Raw genomic sequence first — 21,622 nt, 5'->3', positions numbered from 1 at the left:
ACACAAACTCTGGTATGAACATCATTCTTAGAACAGCTTCCAGCTTCTTTTGCTCGGCTACAGTTTGGATGGATTTGCATTTAAAGACGCAAAGAGACTAAAATGATTAGGGTCAGGAGGTCAAAGGTCAGAGCTCCCGTGGATCTGAGGGCGGCCTCATGCTGGAGAAGGATGAAGGAGTCTGACCTGAGCCAGTGTTTGACATGAACACATCAGCACTGCTGTCAGTGAGCCTAACGACAGCCGTTAGCATCACTTCAGTGTTTTTTTTTTTTTTTTTTTTGTCCCGTTTGGATCTATAGCCATCAGAATTGTTGTCTTGAGGCCAAGAAAGATGCCAAGCGGATTTATTTTACCAAGTGGATCATCATGGCCTTGCCATATTGGTCCATTTGATTGACCTTTATTTATAATTATGAATTTATTTTATTTTCAGTTGCAAACGGGACAGACATAACTGTGGGATAGGACAGGGAGAAAGAATGAAAGAAAGAGAGGGAGAGAAAGAAAGAAAACCAAAGGGGAGAAGAGACGGTGAGAAGGGGGGGAAGAGAGAAAAAAACAAACAAACAAAAAAAACAAAACTCCTGGGTCACCTGTATGGAGAAAAAAAAACAGAGAAGACAGCAAACAACAAAGAGCAACATAATAAGAGAAAAAAAAAAAAGCACCATCACAATAAACTAGCTAGTCATAGATATCAATAGTTACTAAATAATAAACGATATTGTGCAGCACGCAAGATAGACAGCGCACAGTGTGCTTTGAGGCAGCAGCCAAGAAAGCTGTAGTCCGCGTCTGTGAATACCCATGTGTACACCTGTGTGCATACCTGTGTGGATCAGCATGCTTGCATTCCAAAGGTTTCTCCATGTAATGATCTGCTAGGGAGTGTGGGGAGCCACGCCCTGTCCTCTATGGTATGAAGCAGGTATGGAGGAGATCAAAACTCCAGACCTCCAGAGGCCCCCAGAACACAAGAGACCAAGGAAGACCAACAGAGGGGCAGCCGCGCCACTGTCCCAGTAAGAGCTGAGGAGAGTCCCAGATGAGGGCTCATTCAGCAGCCGCGGAGCAGAAGCCAGGGGGAGTTGCAGTGACGCGCCCGTGAGCTCCGCCGGCAGCCAGCCGTGCCTGAGTGACCGAGCCCCAGGCCGAGAGGCCGGGGGCACCCCACCTCCAAAGTGGCCCGAGCGAGCCCCAATAAGCGGCCGCCAAGGAGTGAGCCGGTGTGTACCCGGACGCCCACCCCCAGATACAAAGAACCACCAACGCACCGACACCTGAGGGAGTCCGCCACCGGCAGGGGAAGTGGTGGTGGGTGGAGATAGGCCTCCAAACCTTGGAGGGCCCGAGATCACTTCAGTGTTTCACAGAAACATGACACGAGTGATCTGAGCCAGTCTGTGCAGTCAGACAGCATATTTCTGGAGTAAACACATGAAGGTGTGGCCCTCTCACACTCTTCAGGTGCAGTCCCGCCTCCTTCCAGGAAGCAGCTCACCTGTGTGTCCGTGTTTAGTGGCTAGGTGTGGAGTGGAGCTTGTTGTTGGTGTGTGTGTTTGCAGAAACTGTAAGTTTTCTTTGTTTCCTCTTTTAACAGTTTGTCTTTAGGAACTTTACTGTTTAACTTATATTTGCTTTTTTCACACAACAAACTGTTGTGTTCTTATTTCCTAGAACAAAGCTGTCATCTTTCCACTAAATTTATACAGAGAAGTTTGCTGCTGTTTCTTATCCTTCCTTTCAAAATAAAATCACAGTCATGCTAGTTTAAAGTGTTTGATTGTAGTCAGGTGCTTAAGTTCATATTTCCTTTATGGACTATTGAAATCACTTTTGTTGCTGTTTGATTCTCATCAAAAGATGTTGCTAATGTATAGTGTTTGGATATCAGGTATTAGGTACTCATGGTTTCAGTGCTTTTTTTGACTGTCTGACTGCTTTACATGCTGCTAACTATATGAAGTAAATATAGATGAGTGGTTTTAGAGCTGCAGGAATCTGGAGGTAAACTTAATTACTGACAGTAAATGAATTCCAGTTAATCAAACCACTGATAATTAATCCAAATATTCACTGACAGTGTCTGATGGTTTTGTTTGTTTGTTTGTTTCATAAACTAAATATTCTCACAGTGCTCATTATGCATTCAGGAACTTCTGACTGATATGTGATGGAAATACGATTTTGAATATTTTTTACACACAAACTCAGCAGGAATAATTAGAGTGGAGCTTTTAACCCTACTGATCCTCTTTGAATCATGGATCAGCTGAAATGTTTGAAAATGTTGTTCAAACATTTTGAACTGACTGAATATTAATCGACTGAAGCTTCGTGTGTGCATCATTGCTCGATCTAGAGCAGTGTTTCCCAACCGCTGTGCTGCAGCACACAGGTGTGCCGTGAGAAATTATTAGGTGCGCCATGGAAGATTAACTGGTTATACCTGATTAGTACTCTAAGCGACCGGCTTAGGTAATGGGCAGAACGGTTACATCCTCTTACACTAAAGAGCAGTGCCTTCTCTAATTTAAGTGGTTGCCAACTGCCAGTAAAATAGAAGAAGACAAATAAGAAATTACATAATAATCATGCTACGTGATGCGTAATAGCAATATTGGATATTTGAAAAGAAAAAGTAGTCAGTCTGTCCTGGGTCCTGGAGAAAATTCTGACCCAGATGAAGGCCCTAGCATGAGTAGAGATCAGAACAAAGTAAAACAAAGGTATACTAGGGAAAAACCGAACCAATTCCGCTATACCTGGTTTGTGGGGGAAAATGATCAACATGCTTTTTGTGACATTTTTGTTTGGTGGTGTGCCATGTGATTTTTCTAATGTGAAATGTGTGCTATGGCTCCAAAAGGTTGGGAAACACTGGTCTAGTGGACTGATAGCAGAGCAGCTGATGGCAGCTTCCTCTGCCTCACACTGCTGTCTGACTGCATCCAGCTGACACTGAGATGAAGCAGGAAAGAAGCAGCTGATATTTGGACAGCACACATGATGAAAGGAGGATTTCAGTTGATGTGCACATAAATGATTTGTGTTTCCTCTGCAGGTAGAAAGTGTGTGTGAGCTGAATTGAGCAGCATGGATCAGTGTGAGGACAGTGACAAACAACTGAGTCATGGAATCAGTGGTGTGTCCTCTAAGAGCAACGTGCTGATGGGTGTCATTTGTAGATTTGGACAAAAACAGTCCTTAAAAAACAAGTAAGATTACACGAATATAAAATTGTATTTAGGCATGTCTTGATGCTTTAATTAAAGAGCTTGAATTAACAGGATCCTTCAAAGAGTTGAACATGAGCCTGAACCCACCTGTGTGTCCTTAAAGAGTGACCAGTCCCACGAACACTACGTTCATTTTAAAGTCCGGCAGGCACCAGCTGCAGAGAGGTGAGTTAGTGCTATATTCAGTAATAGCTAATTTAACTGCTTGATGTTGTGGGATGTAAAAACAGCAATAAAAAACTTTGTTTGGTACAAAAGCTCATTACATCACAAAAATTAATATTAAATACATAAAATTCTTGTAAACACACACACACCTTTAATCTGAACATTTTCACATGTATGTAAGCAACTGAGTTATTAATGTATAAATTAATGTATAATGTATAAATAGATAAATAGTAGACTAAAATTTAATAATTTAAGACTATAGTTAAAATACATTTAAAAATAATTGTTAGTAGAAAAAAAACTTTGATTCAGCTGTGGTTTTGAGGATCTTAAGAACTGATGGTCTGACTAATTGTTTAACAACCCACAATTAAAACAAGAGCTGTTGACCAAAGGGCTGTACAGGCTGTAAAACTATTAAAAATTGCTTAACAAAAAAAGGTTTAAAAACATCTCCCTTCAAAACTGACTAATAGCTAGTATAAGGTTGATAATATGAGTTATATGTGGTATTAAATTCGGTTCTTTGGATTCTTTACGGCCAAAAAAGACACGGCTCAAAGTGGTCTTTTTACTTTAAAAATGATCTTTATGTGTTCGTGTGTTCAGGTCTCCATGTCCCGGGATATGTAAAATTAAAGATCATCATCTCAGGTCTAAAGCACAAAAAGGAAGCCTAGTTATTTATATACTTCCTCTCCACGTCACACCACACTTTAAGTTTCAATCGAACACTCTGCTTAGTTTCACTTTCTGCCTGCAAAATCATGTAATTTCCTGTCAGTACTAAGAGTTGGGCCTCTCTTATATAAAGCAATATAATCAGTATATAAGCATTTAAGATTATAAATTTAAACCTCAACAGTGGTCTCTGTTGTAGGTGCCAATTGGTAACTGTGCTGCAGTCAGCTAAGCATTGAGGCAATGACAACTTAAAAAGACTATTGCATTAGTGAAGACAAAATTCAGGCATGAATAGCTCTCTCAAAGGCTGAAACAGAGGAATGTTCTCACTTCTGCAAGTAGCCAGACAAGAAAGAACCTAGTTTTAATGTCATTGACGCTAAAATGTCATTGACATTAATGCTGGAAAATGGAAAATTTAACAATAACCTGCAACACACCCAGTGAGCTTGATTCGAAGTGGTTTAATAAAAACATTGCAATGTGGAGACAAGCATCCGAGCAACACTAGGATCATAATAATAATAATAATAATAATAAGTGGCGGAGGGTTTTTGCTTTGGTGGCCTCAGAATCTCATCTCTGATTTTTGTGTGATGATGTGGTTCTGTTGGCTTCATCGGGTGAGGGCCTCCAGCTCGCACTGGAACGGTTTGCAGCCGAGTGTGAAGCAGCGGGAATGAGGATCAGCACCTCCAAATCTGAGGCCATGGTTCTCAGCCGGAAAAGGGTGGAGTGCCCACTCCGGGTCGGGGATGAGTTCCTGCCCCAAGTGGAGGAGTTCAAGTATCTCGGGGTCTTGTTCGCGAGTGATGGGAGAAGGGAGCCGGAGATCGACAGACGGATTGGGGCTGCAGCTGCAGTAATGCGGACGCTGCACCGGTCCGTCGTGGTGAAGAGCGAGCTGAGTGTAAAAGCCAAGCTCTCAATTTACCGGTCGATCTACATCCCTACCCTCACCTATGGCCACGAGCTGTGGGTAGTGACCGAAAGAACGAGATCGCGGATACAAGCGGCAGAAATGAGCTTCCTCTGAAGGGTGGCTGGCCTCTCCCTTAGAGATAGGGTGAGAAGTTCGGCCATCCGGGAGGGGCTCAGCTGAGGTGGTTCGGGCATCTGACAAGGATGCCCCCTGGGCGCCTCCTGGGTGAGGTGTTCCAGGCATGTCCCACCGGGAGGAGGCCCCGGGGCAGACCCAGGACACGCTGGAGAGATTATATCTCTCGGCTGGCCTGGGAACGCCTTGGTGTTCCCCCGGATAAGCTGGAGGAGGTGGCTGGGGAGAGGGAGGTCTGGGCCTCTTTGCTTAGGTTGCTGCCCCCGCGTCCCGGCCTCGGATAAAGCGGATGAAGATGGATAATACTAATAATAATAATAATAATAATAATAATAATAATAATAATGGATTGCATTTATATAGCGCTTTTCTAGGCAGGCTTTTCTATACCTCCTCCCTCACAGAGAGAATTATGACCTTGCTTTCTGCTAAGCCGTCATCCCCGTAAGAGCAAGACATCTGAATGTCATCACCTTTACAACAGGGCCCCTACCTAAAAAATATACATCCCTCTATAAGAAGGGTTAGTCTTACTATCTCTTTAGTGTCTCCCATTACAATGGCCTGACTGTGATAACATAACACATGCATGCAAACTGGTGACAGGAATGCTCTTACTATACTAAAGTGAGACAGGGATATTACTATAACTAATGTGATATGATTTAATATGTGATTATTACAACAGAAAATAAGTCTTCTTCCATAATGCAAAAAAAGAAAATTTACACTACTGTAAAAAATGAGTTCCTCACAGAGGCTTTCGCTATCTACATGATAGAATTAGCCAACACTTACTAGCACAACTAAATTAGCTCATTATATTGCAACAGAATAATTTCCCTACAAAGATGGAAAAGAACAGTTCAATGTCAACTTTAAACAAGCATTCTTGGTAAGACCATTACTCCATCTAGAACACTATGAGCATGTCTCCATAGTATTCGTCCCAACTTGTAAACCACTCAGGGGCGTATCTAGAAGGGTTGGCATGGGGTGGCAAGTGCCACCCTAAAATAAGCCTTTGCCACCCCAAGTGCCACCCTAGTTTTGCATATGACAGTGTTGTTTATTAAAATAAGATAGCATTAACACTTTTAGCGTAGTTACAGTTAACAGTAAATATAAATGCTAAACTGAATATACTGCATAGTGTTACCCCCCTCCACCATTAACAAATGGTTCATCCCATAGCATGGACTGGCTTTTTTCTTGTTTTCAGTAGCAAGCGATGCTTATGATTGTGTCAGAGCACTTAGAATAGAATAGAATAGAATAGAATAGAACAATCCTTTAATTGTCCCATAAGGGGAAGTTTCGTTCTAACAGCAGTCATAAAGGCACATATACAAACAAACAGTACACAGGACACAGAACAGAAACATACACAATTTTTCTTACATATTTACATTAAGTACAATGGTTACTATATACAGAGAGTACTGTACAGTTATTAAATTAAATAAAAATTACTAAGAGGCAAACCAGGTTGTAGTGCGAATCGGTTGATTAAATTATTGCAGTTACAGCGCAGATGTAAACATCTATGTTTGTTGGGAGCAGTTCTGATTGTACAGTCTGACAGCTGCAGGGGGGAAGGACCTGTGGAAACACTCCTTCATGCATCGAGGATGCAGCAGTCTGTCACTGAAGCAGCTCTGCAGTTCCGCAACATTTACAAGCATGGGGTGGGAGACTCTGTCCACCAGAGATGTTATTTTGGCCACAGTCCTTCTGTCTCCCACCACCTGCACTGGGTCCAGGGTGCATCCCAGAACAGAGCTGGCCTTTCTGATGAGTTTGTCCAACCTCTTCCTCTCAGCTGCTGATAAACTGCTGCTCCAACATACCACACTGTAAAAAATGACAGATGCCACCACAGAGTCATAGAAGGTCTTAAAAGTGCTCCCTGTTCTCCAAATGACCTCAGCCACCTCAGCAGGTAGAGTCTGTTCTGACCCTTCCTGTAAAGAGCATCAGTGTTGTGGCTCTAGTCCAGTTTATTTATTCAGGTGAAAACCCAAGTACCTGGGGAGAGTGGAGGACAGGGAGATGTGATTAAAGTCCCCAGAGATCAGGAAAAGGGCCTGAGGGTGCTGTGTTTGGAGTCTGCTGGTTACAGTGTGCAGGACCTCACAGGCTGCTGCAGCGCTAGCAGAGGGCGGGACATACACAGCTATCATAATCATGTGTGTAAACTCTCGCGGTAGATAGTACGGTCTCATGCTAACCGCTAGCAGCTCAATGTCCTAACAGCATAGCGTCTCTTTGATAGATAAATGCCCAGAGTTACACCATCTATCGTTCACAAACACAGCCAGACCCCCTCCTCTCTTCTTACCACTCTCCGTTGTTCTGTCGGCCTGGATCAGATGAAAACCATCCATGTTTACGTGTGAGTCCGGAGTTAGCGCAGTTAGCCACGACTCTGTGAAGCACATCAGGCTGCACTCCCTGTAGCTAGGGTTGCCAACCGTCCCTTAAAATACGGAATCGTCCCGTATTTCGAAACAAAAGTACACGTCCCGTATTGAGCTAATAAGGGACGCACTTTGTCCCGTAATACAGTGAGAATCAAAAGTAGTCTATAAATGTTTATGGAATTAACGCTTTGTTTGAAAACATAATTCCCAGCCCCTCTCCTGCTTTGTGACCAATGAGCTGACAGCACACTTATGACAATTCGAGTATGACAATTCAGATTACCGCTCATCTCATTGGTCGAGGAAAGGTTGCTTGCGGAGAAAATACCGGAAGACAACAGATGACCACAACAAGAAGCATGGCCAACAGGGGAACAAACGCCGACTCTGCGGTGCAAGTCTCGGACGACAGTACACCTAAAGCTGGGCAAACACTGTGCGATTTTTTTCAGTCACGTTATTCAGCTCCTGCTCAAACTGCACGATTGACTCGCAGGGGTTAGAAGTTCGTATGTCATGATGTACTCTCACACTATACCGCCCGATGCTCTGATGCGACCTGAGTGCTCACACTGTGCCTCCATAACATGAAGGTTATAACAGAAAATCTGTCGCTCGCTCTCTCTGTCTTTCACTCACACAGACACACCACTACCATCAACTTTGCTAAATTGCTAATGAAAAACATTGATCAGGCAGCTGTGATTGAGCAGCAGAGTAAATCCAACTATTTTCACGGTTGTTGTGGTCGTGATAATTTTGTGATGCCACATCGAAAAGGCTCGGATGAGCTTTCCAAAGTTCTACAAGTTGTGCCTCCATCGCTTGTGTCCAGATCACAGGCTGCACAGCCGTGCTGCAACGTCTTTTTCACCAACGTTTACGTTTGCGCGTGAGCAGTGTGAGCGCCTGTGGTGAGACCCTCACGAGCGATTGATGATCGGGAGCTGGTCGTGAGGTGTTAATCACTTCTCTTTACCCCACGTATACTACACGACGCACGATGAAGGCCAAAATCGGTCCGATCACTCAAAAATCGGCTCAAAATGGGCCAAAAATCGCACAGTGTGAGCCCAGCATTAGAGCAGCAATGTTTGTTCCCCTCAGAGAAAGGGAAGAATGGGAAAAGGAAAACACCTGGCTGGAAAAAGTTAATATGGGCATGTGCAGTGAATATCAGCGCTATGTGGCCAGAAGTGTGATAATATAATTTATTTTGTGTAATAAACAACTGCAAGGATAGATGATTACAACAAATAGATGACTAATACATAAAAGTAATACATCGATGAATAATGATGAGTTATGATGCGTAATCATGGGAACAAGCGGGTTTACAAACAGGAGCAGCTGATTAGCATTAGAAAAGCTGAAATAATACCTCAACTGAAGCCAATTGTACTAATGCACTAAATGTGCACTGTTACAAGAATGTTTTTCTTTCTATTGTTTTCTATTATTTTAAGTTAAGCAGGACAGAGTGCTTTTAAAGAAAGATTTACTTATATTTTCAAAAGTTAAGCATGACAGGCTTCTGTTTAAGAAAGAGACCTGTTTTACTGTGTTAATGTTGTCATTTTGAGCTAAAAATAAATGGCTAAATGATCATTTGTTTCACATGTGTTCATATCACAAAGAATAGAATATGCATCTACTTAAATCAACTTCAAGTCAAATGGTTAAAAAAATAATTTCACACACAAAAAAGAGCTAGAAAATTCACCACACTGGGAAGGGTGAAGACAACTGGGTCGCCCGGCCCTGGCCACGAGGTGTCCCTTATTTATTTTTCAGGGAGTTGGCAACCCTACCTGTAGCTCCTCTGATGTCGGGTAAGAGCCGCCAGTTCGTCTACTTTATTGGGGAGAGATCTCACATTCCCCATAATAACAGATGGAATCGCTGGCCGGTATCTCCTAACTTTACTGCGACGCCCGATCCCGGCCCGAGTACCGCGTCTCTTCCTCATCACCTCGCGGGGGATGTTAGCTTGCTCGGCTGTAGGCAGGGCAGCGAATGCTCCGACGGCTAACAGCTGAACCCTGCTGTAAACAATGGGAGGTCGGACCTCCACGCGCTCTCCGGACAAAGACGCCGTAAAAAATGTAATAAAGAACACCATTGTCCATAGAATTCTGAGCTCCATTGTGGGGGACAGCAGTCTGCAATAGAAAAACAAAAACAATAAACACAAAAACAATAAAGAAACATATATTAAAGAGAAAAAAGGACTTGGTCAGGTTGGAGCTGCTGATACTGGCTGCCAGCTCAGAGCAGCGCTGGAAGTTGCCCATTTTGAACAACACCATGAGAATTTCAGATTTCACACAGGTTGTTGGTTGTTACGTATGGGCTCAAATTGTGGTCATAAATATTTTGTACTTGTAAATCAGTTTTGTATGTGTAAAAAGAATTTGTGTGTGTGTAAAAAAGATTTGTGTTAAAGTCTGCACTCAAGTTTCAAGTTACAAGTATGAATTTTGACCCTATTTTTCTTCCTTTCATCTGATTGGCCAATGTCATGTCAATCTCAAATTTAACTATCCAATCAGAGAACAGATGGATTTGGCTGTTGGAGGGGATGGAGCTTATTATGGAGCTTCAGGTCCTTGAAGGGAATAAATGCCCTTTTACATGCCAGCCCAGCATTTTCCTTCATCACCACGAAGGGAAATAGTCTGTGGGTGTCTCAGTTTGGTGATTTTTGTGTCACAGGTTTACGTGCTTAACACAGGGACCTCCCGAACCTTTTCAATAGCGCTGCGAAACTCCGGGGGGGGGGGGGGGGGCAGTGTTGTAGAAATGACAGTCTTCACTAGTGGGGATACCTACAAAGCTTTCTTTGTTATGAATTAGCATCCGTGTTTTTATTGAACATTTGAAGAACTAGCAAAAAAAACCCAGAAACTCTTGTAGAGGACATAAAGTCAGAGATAGAAACGACAAGGAGCAGGTGCATATAGTACAGGTAGAACTGCTGCAAAAACCCACAGAGCTCAGCAGCCAGCGCAACAAATTCTGAATCCTTAACTTTTAGTTAGCAGTTAGCATTAGCAGCACATGCTGGATCCAGTGTGAAAGGACCTTTATGCTGGACACTGTGACTAACAGCAATGGTCCCGGGTCAGCACTGACTTCGTGTTAGACTAATCCTAAAGTAATAATGGTATTTCTAACCACTGATATACCACAACTTTATCCTTTCAACAGCTTCTATTGGATATTTATATAGATATCCTCCAGCTTCAAACTGTATTACCCTTCAAGGACCTGCAGTTCAAAAAAACACCCCTCTGACAGCCAAACCCATCTCTTCTCTGATTGGATAGTTAAATTTGTGATTGACATGACATTGGCCAATCAGATGAAAGGAAGAAAAATAGGGTCAAAATTCTTACTTGTAACTTGAATCCTGAGTGCAGACTTTCTCACGTATTTTTTGGCTAAGTCCACACACAAATCTTTTTTACACATACAAATCTTGTTTACCCACGCACAAATTCTTTTTACACATACAAAACTTTTTTACACACACACAAATTCTTTTTACACATACAAATCCTGATTTACAAGTACAAAACTGATTTACAAGTACAAAATATTTATGACCACAATTTGAGCCCATAATTACGCTCTGGAAATGGAATGAAGGTGAGTGTTATTAACCCTCCATGGTCCACGGACACGCTGCACCTCCAAACCACATGACTGATTTAAGCTGACACAGCAACAAGCTGCAGCCACGCTGAGTCTTTCAGCCCGTGTTGAAAGTTCGGACTACAAAGTATACACCGGTTTTTAAATTTTAATCACAGGCCAGTAAATCCAGAGTTATGATAAAAAATATATATGCCATGCTTTTTTCTAAATACTGTCATCATGGTTTTGTGTGTGTGTGTGTGTGTTTTAAAGCCTTATCTAAAGACAGTGCAAAAACAGTAAAAAAAAAGATTAAGGGAGATCTTTTTTCCCATCAGTGGAAACTTTCTGCGTCACGTAGGAGAAAGAAAAGTTTTGGGAGTGACGGTAATGCCAGCGAGACAGAGCGAGCTAATGTGTGTGAGAGAGACAGAGAGTTTTTAGAAGTGGAAGATTTCTGACGTTTAACGTGGAGTGTATAGTTAGTCTGTTGTGTAGTCGTTTTGTTTTGTGTGTCAGTGAGGGCACTAACGTATGGAATCAGAACAATGCCACCTTGAAATGAAACCAAAAAAAATATTGAAACCGAAAAAAAATATTGTAGCTGAAATAAATGTACTGAAAAATCTTGTATTGAAAGTGAAAAAAAATAATTGATAGTGAAAAACAATTAATTGAAACTGTAATTTTTTTTATTTTTGCTTACAATTTTTTTTTTCAGTTTCAATCCATTTTTTTTCGGTTTCAATCCACTTTTCCGTTTCAATCCATTTTTCGGTTTCAAACCATTTTTCAGTTTCACTCTGCTGGCACTGTTTTGGTGTCCGGGGGCGCGCTGGGGAGGCGGGGATTCCAACCTGCATGTATTTGCATATATTATAATGTTGACCAATGACTGGAGAAAACACTGACGACACGGCTGCGGTCACGGACAAACTTGCATGTGTCTGTTCGGGAATGGCAGATGCTGAGAGGTCCAGCATTTACATTACCGACAAAGTGAGAGCCTGAGGTGTTCTTCAGTAAATTGGACTACCGGACAGGAGGACCTGAGGCACCACCGCATTATTTTTGGTAAGTTAAATGTGTTTGTAAGCTAATCCGTAATTTAGGTCCTTAGCTAGCTACCTAGCTACCTAGCTAGCTAAGGAAACTTGTTTTGTATAGTTTGTTTAGCTAACCCGTGCAGGTGAATGAATTTACCCTGACTAAAGAAATCAAGAGAAACGCACGGGGCTGCTCAGTGACTAACCACGGTTACTGTACTTTTATTATGAGTATTATACTGTAAGAGCAACAGGCTGGACTCTGCTTCTGCTCCTGTGCAGAGCTGATTATTAAATATGTGCAAACAGCAGCAAGTTTTCTGTCGCTTTCCACATGTGGAACGACATTAATGCCAATTTTTAAAAACCTGGCACTTCAGGTACCCCTCATTGGTCAATAGCTACGGATTAAATAGCAAAGCCCGATACTTATGTACTGAAACCAACTACTTCTGCTTGTCAGCTTAAGTTAAAATGTTACATTTTTCTTCTGATTATTGTTTTTAGCATTTTTTTTACTGAGTTTGTTACAAATATTCAGGTTAAAAAACTGTCCAAATTATTTTTAATGAATTATGTTCACAAAGTCACATGTGCAGTACTCTGTACAGCTTGCATCTTTAGGACAAATAATTTGAAACATTAATGTTTCTTGTTCAATACTGAGCTGATAACACCTCCGTATGTTGTGACCAGGATGCAGCAGCAGACTGAACCTCGACTGAAACCTGCTCCATCATCTCATCTTTGCAGATGTCCATTTATAAAGCATCAACAACTCAAAGGTAAACATGATGTTAGAAAATGTGTTAGTAAGGCCTTTAAAACAAATAAAAAATAAACAGCTGTCGGCAGAGCTGTAGGACTGAACAACTTCAGATCCCGAGTGTGTGAGGACGGAGAAGGATCAGCTCTATTTCAGATTTGAGAGATAAACTTTATATTTCAGTTTGTGATGATTCTGTTCTGTTTGTGATTACAGGAGCCATCCTCAGATTCAGACCTCAGCACCACCCAATGACAGCAGACAGATCATCCTATATCTTCAATCTTTGTAGTAACTCTTTGTAGTTTTCTTCAGTAATTAACTGAAGAAAACAGTAGAAAGGTTAAAATACCACATGTGCTGTCAGTGAAAGCTGCAGCTGTTTTATTGATAAATTTAAATACAAAAAGTCAAAAGCATTAATCACCCCCTTTACTGTGTACATCAGCATTAACAGGACCTCCGTTTGGTGTTTCAGAAAACTGCTGATCTCAGACCTGCACAACTTCTGTTTTAAACACTGAATATACTCAGCTACATGAAGAGTTTCAGTCTTCCTGGTGTTTCTGAAATGATGCCTCTCACTGTGGGTCAACAGAACATCTGGCACAGGACAGCTGTAATGAAAGAAATTGAAGAAGTTTTGAAAACAAAATCTTGGAAATGCCCTATATGTGAGAAGCAGATTTTGTATTTACTTTTCTTTTTGCCAATCAAGTTAACTAAAAGTATAATTTTCACCATACAATTGCTAACCTTGTCATCTCCTACACTGTCTGGTTTGGGCTCTGGGCTTGTCCTTCCGAGCTTTCATGAGACTGCTTTTGGTGCACTGTGGTATGAGGTGCTAACCTTTTGACAGTGTTGGGAAGGTTAATTAAAAGGTTATGAGTAACAGTAGGTGGACATTAGGTAAGGCTGCACTTTTTGCAGCGATCTCGTATAGAAAACTATTCCACGGGTATATAAAACAGGTCAGCGGCTCCGAACCGTAGTAAAGGGACCTCTGGCTAATACGTTGGGTTCCGTGTCGGGCTCGTAGCTGAAAACTAGCTTTACTTTAATTTAATTTATTTATTTAGGGCAGTGCATGTTAATGAACAGAAATGTAAAAAAAGATTTACGTATATATAGTTACGTATAACTGCATCATCCGCATACATTTGAGCAAATATATTTGGACTTCAGGTAAGTTATTGATAAAAAGAGAGAGCAATAAGGGCCCAAGAACAGATCCTTGAGGAACCCCTGTATCACAGTCTAAATATGGAGATTTAACCCCATCCAACACCACACACTGTTTCCTGTGTGAGAGATATGAGGCAAACCACTGAAGAGCCTGACTGGAGATATTAAACTGAGTCAATCTGGACAACAATATCTGATGGTTTACAGAGTCGAAAACCTTCTTCAGATCTAAAAATACAGCTCCAACACAGGGACTCTTGTCCAGCAGGCTTTTCGAGTTCTCCACTAACAGACACAGGGCAGTATCTGTGGAGTGATGTGCCCGAAAGCCAAACCGCAATGGATGTAATGAGGGTTGGGTGTTTTCTAGGTGAGCAGTGAGGAGTTTCACCACCTACTTCTCAGCTATTTTAGATATGACCGGGAGTATGCTTATGGGGCGACAATTAGCCATGTCAGTCTTCACACCTGCTTTGAAAATTGGTGTAACTGCAGCAATTTTCCAATCTGTTGGAACAATGGAGTGTTGGAAAGACATAATCAAAACATGAGTTGTTGGACGTACAAGCAAATCCATATATTCCTTTAGGAAATTTGTGTTAATAATATATACATCATGTGCTTTTTTTTTTTTTTTTTTTTTTTTTTTTTTTTGCCTGTCCCATTTGGTTCTTTAGCCATCAGAATTGTTGTCTGAAGACCAACAAGGATACCCAATGGATTTACTTTGCCAAATGGATCATCGTGGCATTGCCGTATTGGTCCATTTGATCGATCTTTGTTTTTATTATTTATTATATTTTATTTTCAGATGTTACAGACGGGACAGACATGAGTGAGGGATAGGAAAGGGAGAAAGAAAGAGGAAGGAAAGGAAAAACAGAAGGGGAGAGGGACAGTGAGAAAGGGGGGGAGAAAAAAATCAAAAATCTCCTGGATCACCTGTTGAGAGAAGAATAGAAAACAAGCAAAAAAACAAAAAAACACAAAGCAACATACTAAACACAACACCATCGCATTAATCTAGCTAAGTGTAAACAGCAGTAAATACTAAATATTCAATGTTGTTGTGCAGCACGCAGGACAGACAGCGCACAATGTGCTTTGAAGTAGCAGCCAAGAAAGGTGTAATTTAAGTCTACGAGCAGTGAACACCCGTGTGCATACCTGTGTGGATAAGTGCGCTTGTATTCAAATGGTTTCCACATGTAATGGTCTGCAAGAGGATGTAGCGAGCCATAGCCCCGTCCCCCAGGGCATGAAGCAGGCATGGAGGAGATCCAGGCCCCAGACAACCAGAGGCCCCAGAGTGCGAGAGCCCAAGGAGGACCACCGGAGGGGCATCCGTGCCACCTTCATGGGAAGGGCTGAGGATCCCCAGACGAGGCGTCACCCAGTAGCCACCGAGCAGAAGCTAGAGGGGCTGCACCGGCGTGCCCGCCGGCTCTGCCGGCAGCCAGCTGTGCCAGAGTGAACCGAGCCGCAGGCCCAGGGGCCGGAGGCCCGAGGGCCCCCCGCACCCCGGAGGAGGCCTGACCGAGCAACAGGCGCCAGGCCCCGCCACATACCTGAGTGCCCAGCCCCGGACACCAAGAACCACCAATGCACCGACCCCTGAGGGCATCAATCACCGGCAGGGAGTGTGGTGAGGGGAGATAGGCCTTGGAGGGCCTGGGAGTTCCCAGAGAGGTGGAGTCTAAGACCCGACCTGACATATAGACACAGACAAACAGGCACACACAGACACAAACATGCATTCCCACCCTCATGCACACATATACAAACATTCAGCACTCACCCAACGTAAGGATTGACATAAATGGACATGTACACACAATCACACTCCCAAAAACATACTCTATACCACAGGTCCAGGTACCCTCGCCCCCAGACCCAAGAGATGTTACCCTTCCCCCTGGGGTGGAGGCAAGCAGACCGTCCCAGGCTCCGCAGCAGCAGGGAGGCCAATCGGACAGCCAAAATCTCCTCCCAGCCCCCCCGCCCCAATGGCTAGCAGAGAACGGGGGTGTGTGAAGACCCCATACCTCCCTCCTCCCGCTCATGTGTAGTGTTGCTGCGTGTTGTTCTAAAGTGCATTTAAAACAAGGGAGAGCATGGTGCTGCTGCCAGAGAGCAGCAGGTGTTAGCACGGCCCCTCCCGAGAACCCTCAATGTCTACATGGATTTATTGCTTTTTATTGTTTTAAACCTGTAATTAGTTTAGCAACTTCAGTGTCTGAAATATGAGTGATGGTGAACAAATTTTGACCAACATCATTCACATTATCAGAGCATACGACTGAGTCAAAGCTCTGACTGATCTCCTTAACCGATGAGATAAAGAAAGTGTTTAAGTTATTGGCAATAGATAGATGCTCTTATTAGATTATTCTGTTATTATATGTTACCTTATATATGTAATCAAAGTAGTTGAATTAGAATACTGCTGTAGATCACATTATACCCTTTAATATAGAGTGTGTGAGCTGTATGTAGTGTAGTTCTCATTATACTTTTGAGTTAACAGAACATATTCACATATTAGTTCATTAGATAAATGTGCATCACTCTGTATCCTTGATCTGCTGGGAATGTGTTACACTGTTTTCTTGACATGCTTAATTGTTGAATCATGAAGAGAAGGTTGTAAGCAGGAGACTCTGTGTCTAAAGACAGGGGAGATAGATAGACCACATTCCACACCCCCACCTTACAGAAAGCAGAGAAACAACTGCCGAGGTCATAACTTAGGTGCTGTAACAGAGAAAAAATGTGATGTTTTGGCTTTTACGACTAGCTGGGGGCCACTAGAGACTATAAAAAGCTGAGCAACCCGTCACCATTTTGAGACATGTGCCTGACCCTCTGGTAGCATCTCTCCCGTCCGGACGTTGTAATGCTCTGACTGTTGAATTGTATGGAAATAAATGATTGTTGATTGAGCATTGATACACCGAGTATTGTCCCTCCTTCAGCCCAAAGATTCAAAGAATTGGGAGATTTCAACACTCTCTAACAATAGAGTTATTTACATAAAGTTCAATTGTAATTTTACTTTTGTTTGAATGACGGCCAAGTAATTTATTTAAGTTTTGCCAGACATTTTTACCATTACCTTTGGCTCTTTCAATTATATTTATAAAAATTTTTGCTTTGGCCTGTCTCAAACTTCTTGTTACTTTGTTCCGCATTGAAGTAAATCTCTGTCTATCCAGAGTTAGACCTGTTTTCAGGAACTGCTTTAGTAATTGATCTCTTGTTTTCATTAGATTCTTGCACTCTTTGTTTCACCAGGGTAAATTAGATGTTGTCTTTATTTTTTGTCGACCTCTAATGGAGTATGTTGATATAACATTCTTGACAATGTCAGTGAAGTGACTGCTGCAGAATTGTGGATCATCACTACACAATAAAGGCTCCCAGTTAACTGATGCTAATGCTTCTGCTACATTTTGTCGCTGACTTCTTGGTATAAATTCATAAAAGGATCTCTTATTAGATGAACTATGAAAGTCATTCTTAACCCGTGATTTCATAATTTTTCTAGAAAATAATATAAAATTGTGGTCTGAAATACCAGTGATAAAATTATAAGATTTAATAATTCGCTCGGGCTTATTACTGAAAACCAGATCTATTTTAGTTTCAGAGTGTCTCGTTATTCTTGTGGGTTGTTCATGTGTGGAGTAAAGTTCAACGTCTCCATTATGTCCTTGAGTGTTTTTCTGTCCTTTTCACAGTCCCAGTTGACATTAAGATCTCCCATTACAATTATTTCATTAGACTTATTATTTATAGTATGATATTTAAGTAATATCTGTAGTTGCTCATAAAAAATATTCTTTGCGGAAGGAGGGCGATATAAACAGATCAACGTAAATGACATTTCTGGAGAAAGAGTGATTTTAACAGAAATATGTTCTATTTCGACATCTATTGGTGAAATAAGTAAAGAGCAATCCAGGTGTTTTTTACATACAGAAGTATTCCTCCTCCTCTTGTTTCAATTCTATCCCTTCTGAATACTGTGTACTCTGGAAAGACAACCGCAAACTCAGGAGAAGCACTTGTGAGCCAAGATTCAATTCACAAAATGGAAATATTGGAATTGCTTAGAATATGTTCCAGTTGCTCATGCTTTGGTAACATACTGCGAATGTTAATGTGTCCACATAGAAGCCCCTTTGGTTTATTTTTAGTGTCCCAGATTACTTTAGTCTGATTATATGTCTTGCAGATCTTTGTTCCTCTGTAACTTTCAAAGGCAGGATTTCTTGTCCTTTTGTTGACAATGCTATGAGCATTTAATGATGAGAAACCCTTTACCGGAGACTGTAGTTTGGGTACAGCAGGTGGGGGCCCAGGAAGCCGAGATGGGGGCCCAGGCAGCCGCGTTGGGGGCTAAGGCAGCCGAGGTGGCGACCCAGGCAGCCGAGGTGGAGGCCCGAGCAGCTAAGGTGGAAGCCCAGGCAGCTGAGGTGGAGGCCCGAGCAGCTAAGGTGGAAGCCCAGGCAGCTGAGGTGGAAGCCCAGGCAGCTGAGGTGGAGGCCCAGGCAGCTTAGGTGGAGGCCTGAGCAGCTGAGGTGTAGGCCCAGGCAGCCAAGATTGAAACCCAGGCAGCTGAGGTGGAAACCCAGGCAGATGAGGTGGAGGCCCAGGCGGCTGAGGTGGAGGCCCAGGCAGCTGAGGTGGAGGCCTAAGCAGCTGAGGTGGAGGCCCAGGCAGCCGAGATTGAAACCCAGGCAGCTGAGGTGGAAAGCCAGGCAGCTGAGGTGGAAACCCAGGCAGCTGAGGTGGAGGCCCAGGCAGCTGAAGTGGAAATCCAGGCAGCTGAGGCAGAAACCCAGGCAACTGAGGCGGGGGCCCTAGCAGCTGAAGTGGTAACCCAAACAGCAGAAGTGGAGGCCCGGACAACAGGGGCGTAAACGCTATTAGCTGCAGATGTAGCCTTACTAACTGGGACGGTGTTTGGAGCACAGTTAGTTGAGGTGGAAAGCAATGCAGTGACAGCTGTGCCCATAGGCTAACTAGGCTAATTAGTTGTAGCCAGACCAAATCACTGATGTTTGAATTAGGTCCAGGATTTAGTTCTATATCACCAGACTTTGTTGTCTGGGTCAACTTTGCTAGTGAGAGACAGAGAGAGGCGTTGAAAGGCTGCTCCAACGGAACTTATTGTTTCGGAGGAAAACACGAACACAGGCAAGGCAAGGCAAGTTTATTTGTATAGCACAATTCAACAACAAGGTGATTCAAAGTGCTTTACAGAGACATTAGAAACAAAAACAAATAAAAAGCATGATTTAAAATTGATTAGAACAAGCAAACAAACTAACTAACTAATTAACAAACAAACAAACAAACAAACAAACAAAACAGTATATAAAATCAAAACAGATAAAATCAGAACAGTAGATAAAATCAGTAGTTAAATGTAAGTTTTGAAATTTAAGCTTAAAAGTGTGGATTTGGTGCTTTATTCAAATGCAGCTGAGAACAGGTGAGTCTTCAACCTGGATTTAAATAAACTGAGTGTTTCAGCTGATCTGAGGCTTTCTGGGAGTTTGTTCCAGATATAAGGAGCATAAAAGCTGAATGCAGCTTCTCCGTGTCTGGTTCTGACTCTGGGAACTGATAAAAGACCGGATCCAGATGACCTGAGGGATCTGGAAGGTTCATACTGGGTCAGGAGGTCACTGATGTAATTTGGTCCTAAACCATTCAGAGCTTTATAGACCAGCATCAGAACTTTAAAGTCTATCCTCTGACGGACAGGCAGCCAGTGTAAAGACCTCAGAGCTGGACTGATGTGGTCCACTTTTTTGGTCTTAGTGAGGACTCGAGCTGCAGAGTTCTGAATGAGCTGTAGTTGTCTGACTGATTTTTTAGGTAGACCTGCAAAGATGCTGTTACAGTAATCAAGCCTACTAAAGATGAATGCATGGACTAGTTTTTCCAGGTCCTGTTGAGACATCAGATCTTTTATCCTTGATATATTCTTGAGGTGATAGTAAGCTGATTTTGTTATTGTCTTAATGTGTTTTTCTAAGTTTAGGTCTGCATCCATCACTACACCCACATTTCTCGCCTGGTTTGTGGTTTTTAGGTGTATAAATTGAAGTTCTCTGGTGACCTGTAATCGTTTTTCTTTGGCGCCAAAGACTATTACTTCAGTTTTGTTTTTGTTTAGCTGGAGAAAATTGTGGCACAACCAGTCATTAATTTCCTCAATGCATTTACCAAGAGCCTGTACAGGGCCTTGGTCTCCTGGTGACATTGTGATATATATTTGTGTGTCATCTGCATAGCTATGATAGTTTATTTTGTTGTTCTTTATAATCTGTGCCAGTGGGAGCATGTAAATGTTAAACAGAGGGGGTCCCAAGATGGAACCTTGGGGAACTCCACATGTGATACTTGTCTGCTCAGATGTGAAGTTACCTGTTGATACAAAGTATTTCCTGTTTTCTAAGTATGTTATGAACCAGTTTAGTACAGTTCCTGAAAGACCTGCCCAGTTCTCTAGTCGTTTGAGTAATATGTTGTGGTCAACTGTATCAAATGCTGCACTGAGATCCAGTAAAACTAGGACTGACATTTTTCCACTGTCTGTATTCAGACATATGTCATTAAACACTTTGGTCAGAGCGGTTTCAGTGCTGTGGTTCTGTCTAAAACCTGACTGGAAGGCATCGTAGCAATTATTCTGTTTTAAGAAGTAACTGAGCTGTTGAGAAACTGCTTTTTCAATGATCTTACTTAAAAATGGGAGATTTGAGATCGGCCTGTAGTTGTTCATTTGTGTCTTGTCAAGATTGTCCTTTTTCAGTATAGGTTTGATTACAGCAGTTTTTAGTGATTCTGGAAACACACCTGATAATAAAGAAAAGTTGACGATCTGTAACAGGTCTGACTCTAAAGTCTTTGAGACCTTTTTGAAAAAACTTGTTGGCAGGACATCTAAACAGCAGGAGGAGGAGTTCGGTTGACCTAAGATGTCCTCCAGGTCTTTGCTGTTAATAGGTTGAAACTGTTTCATGGTGTTTAAACAGTTTTTTGGTGGACACAGTACATATCCTGGATCTGCTGTTGATGTACCAATTGCTTGTCTATTTTTTTGGATTTTTTCTGTGAAGAATTTGGCAAAGTCATTGCAGGCCATGGTCGAATGAAGTTCAGCTGCCACTGACACAGGAGGGTTTGTTAGCCTGTCAACTGTAGAAAATAAGACCCGAGCATTATGGCTGTTTTTAGTGATGATGTCAGAGAAGTAGGACCTTCTTGCACTCCTCAGTTGTAAATTATAATTGTGAAGTTTCTCTTTATAGATGTCATAATGAACCTGGAGGTTTGTTTTTCTCCATCTGCGCTCAGCTTTCCTACACTCTCTTTTTTCATTTTTCACT

At 42.2% G+C, this 21,622-nt stretch overlaps 1 protein-coding gene and 1 long non-coding RNA gene across 6 annotated transcripts in view; both read left to right on the top strand.

The window, feature by feature from the left end:
* The first annotated feature begins 1,516 nt into the window (after positions 1-1,516).
* The window catches only part of LOC309707000 (NLR family CARD domain-containing protein 3-like), a 54,839-nt gene continuing 34,733 nt past the window's right edge, over positions 1,517-21,622 (top strand). For 3 of the 5 annotated variants that reach the window (XR_014276853.1, XM_082534071.1, XM_082534070.1), the window contains exons 1-3: positions 1,517-1,573; positions 3,068-3,221; positions 3,294-3,407. Coding sequence is in view for 2 of the 5 variants with exons in the window: in XM_082534071.1 (XP_082390197.1) it covers positions 3,100-3,221; positions 3,294-3,407 (236 nt within the window). In the remaining 3 variants the exon portion in view is untranslated. Of the gene's footprint in view, positions 1,574-3,067; positions 3,222-3,293; positions 3,408-21,622 lie in introns of those variants that run through there. The other 2 variants (XM_082534073.1, XM_082534072.1) reach the window with 2 other exon arrangements.
* On the top strand, positions 10,774-16,225 carry LOC309706996. The gene is made up of 3 exons (XR_014276851.1): positions 10,774-12,290; positions 12,959-13,047; positions 13,245-16,225. It is a non-coding gene; the product is annotated as an uncharacterized lncRNA (long non-coding RNA).

The sequence above is a fragment of the Aulonocara stuartgranti genome, assembly GCF_965226115.1.
Source record: "Aulonocara stuartgranti genome assembly, chromosome: 5".
Lineage (NCBI taxonomy): Eukaryota > Metazoa > Chordata > Actinopteri > Cichliformes > Cichlidae > Aulonocara > Aulonocara stuartgranti.
Note: the sequence above shows the minus strand (reverse complement) of the source record. Positions and strands in the feature narration are given on the sequence as shown.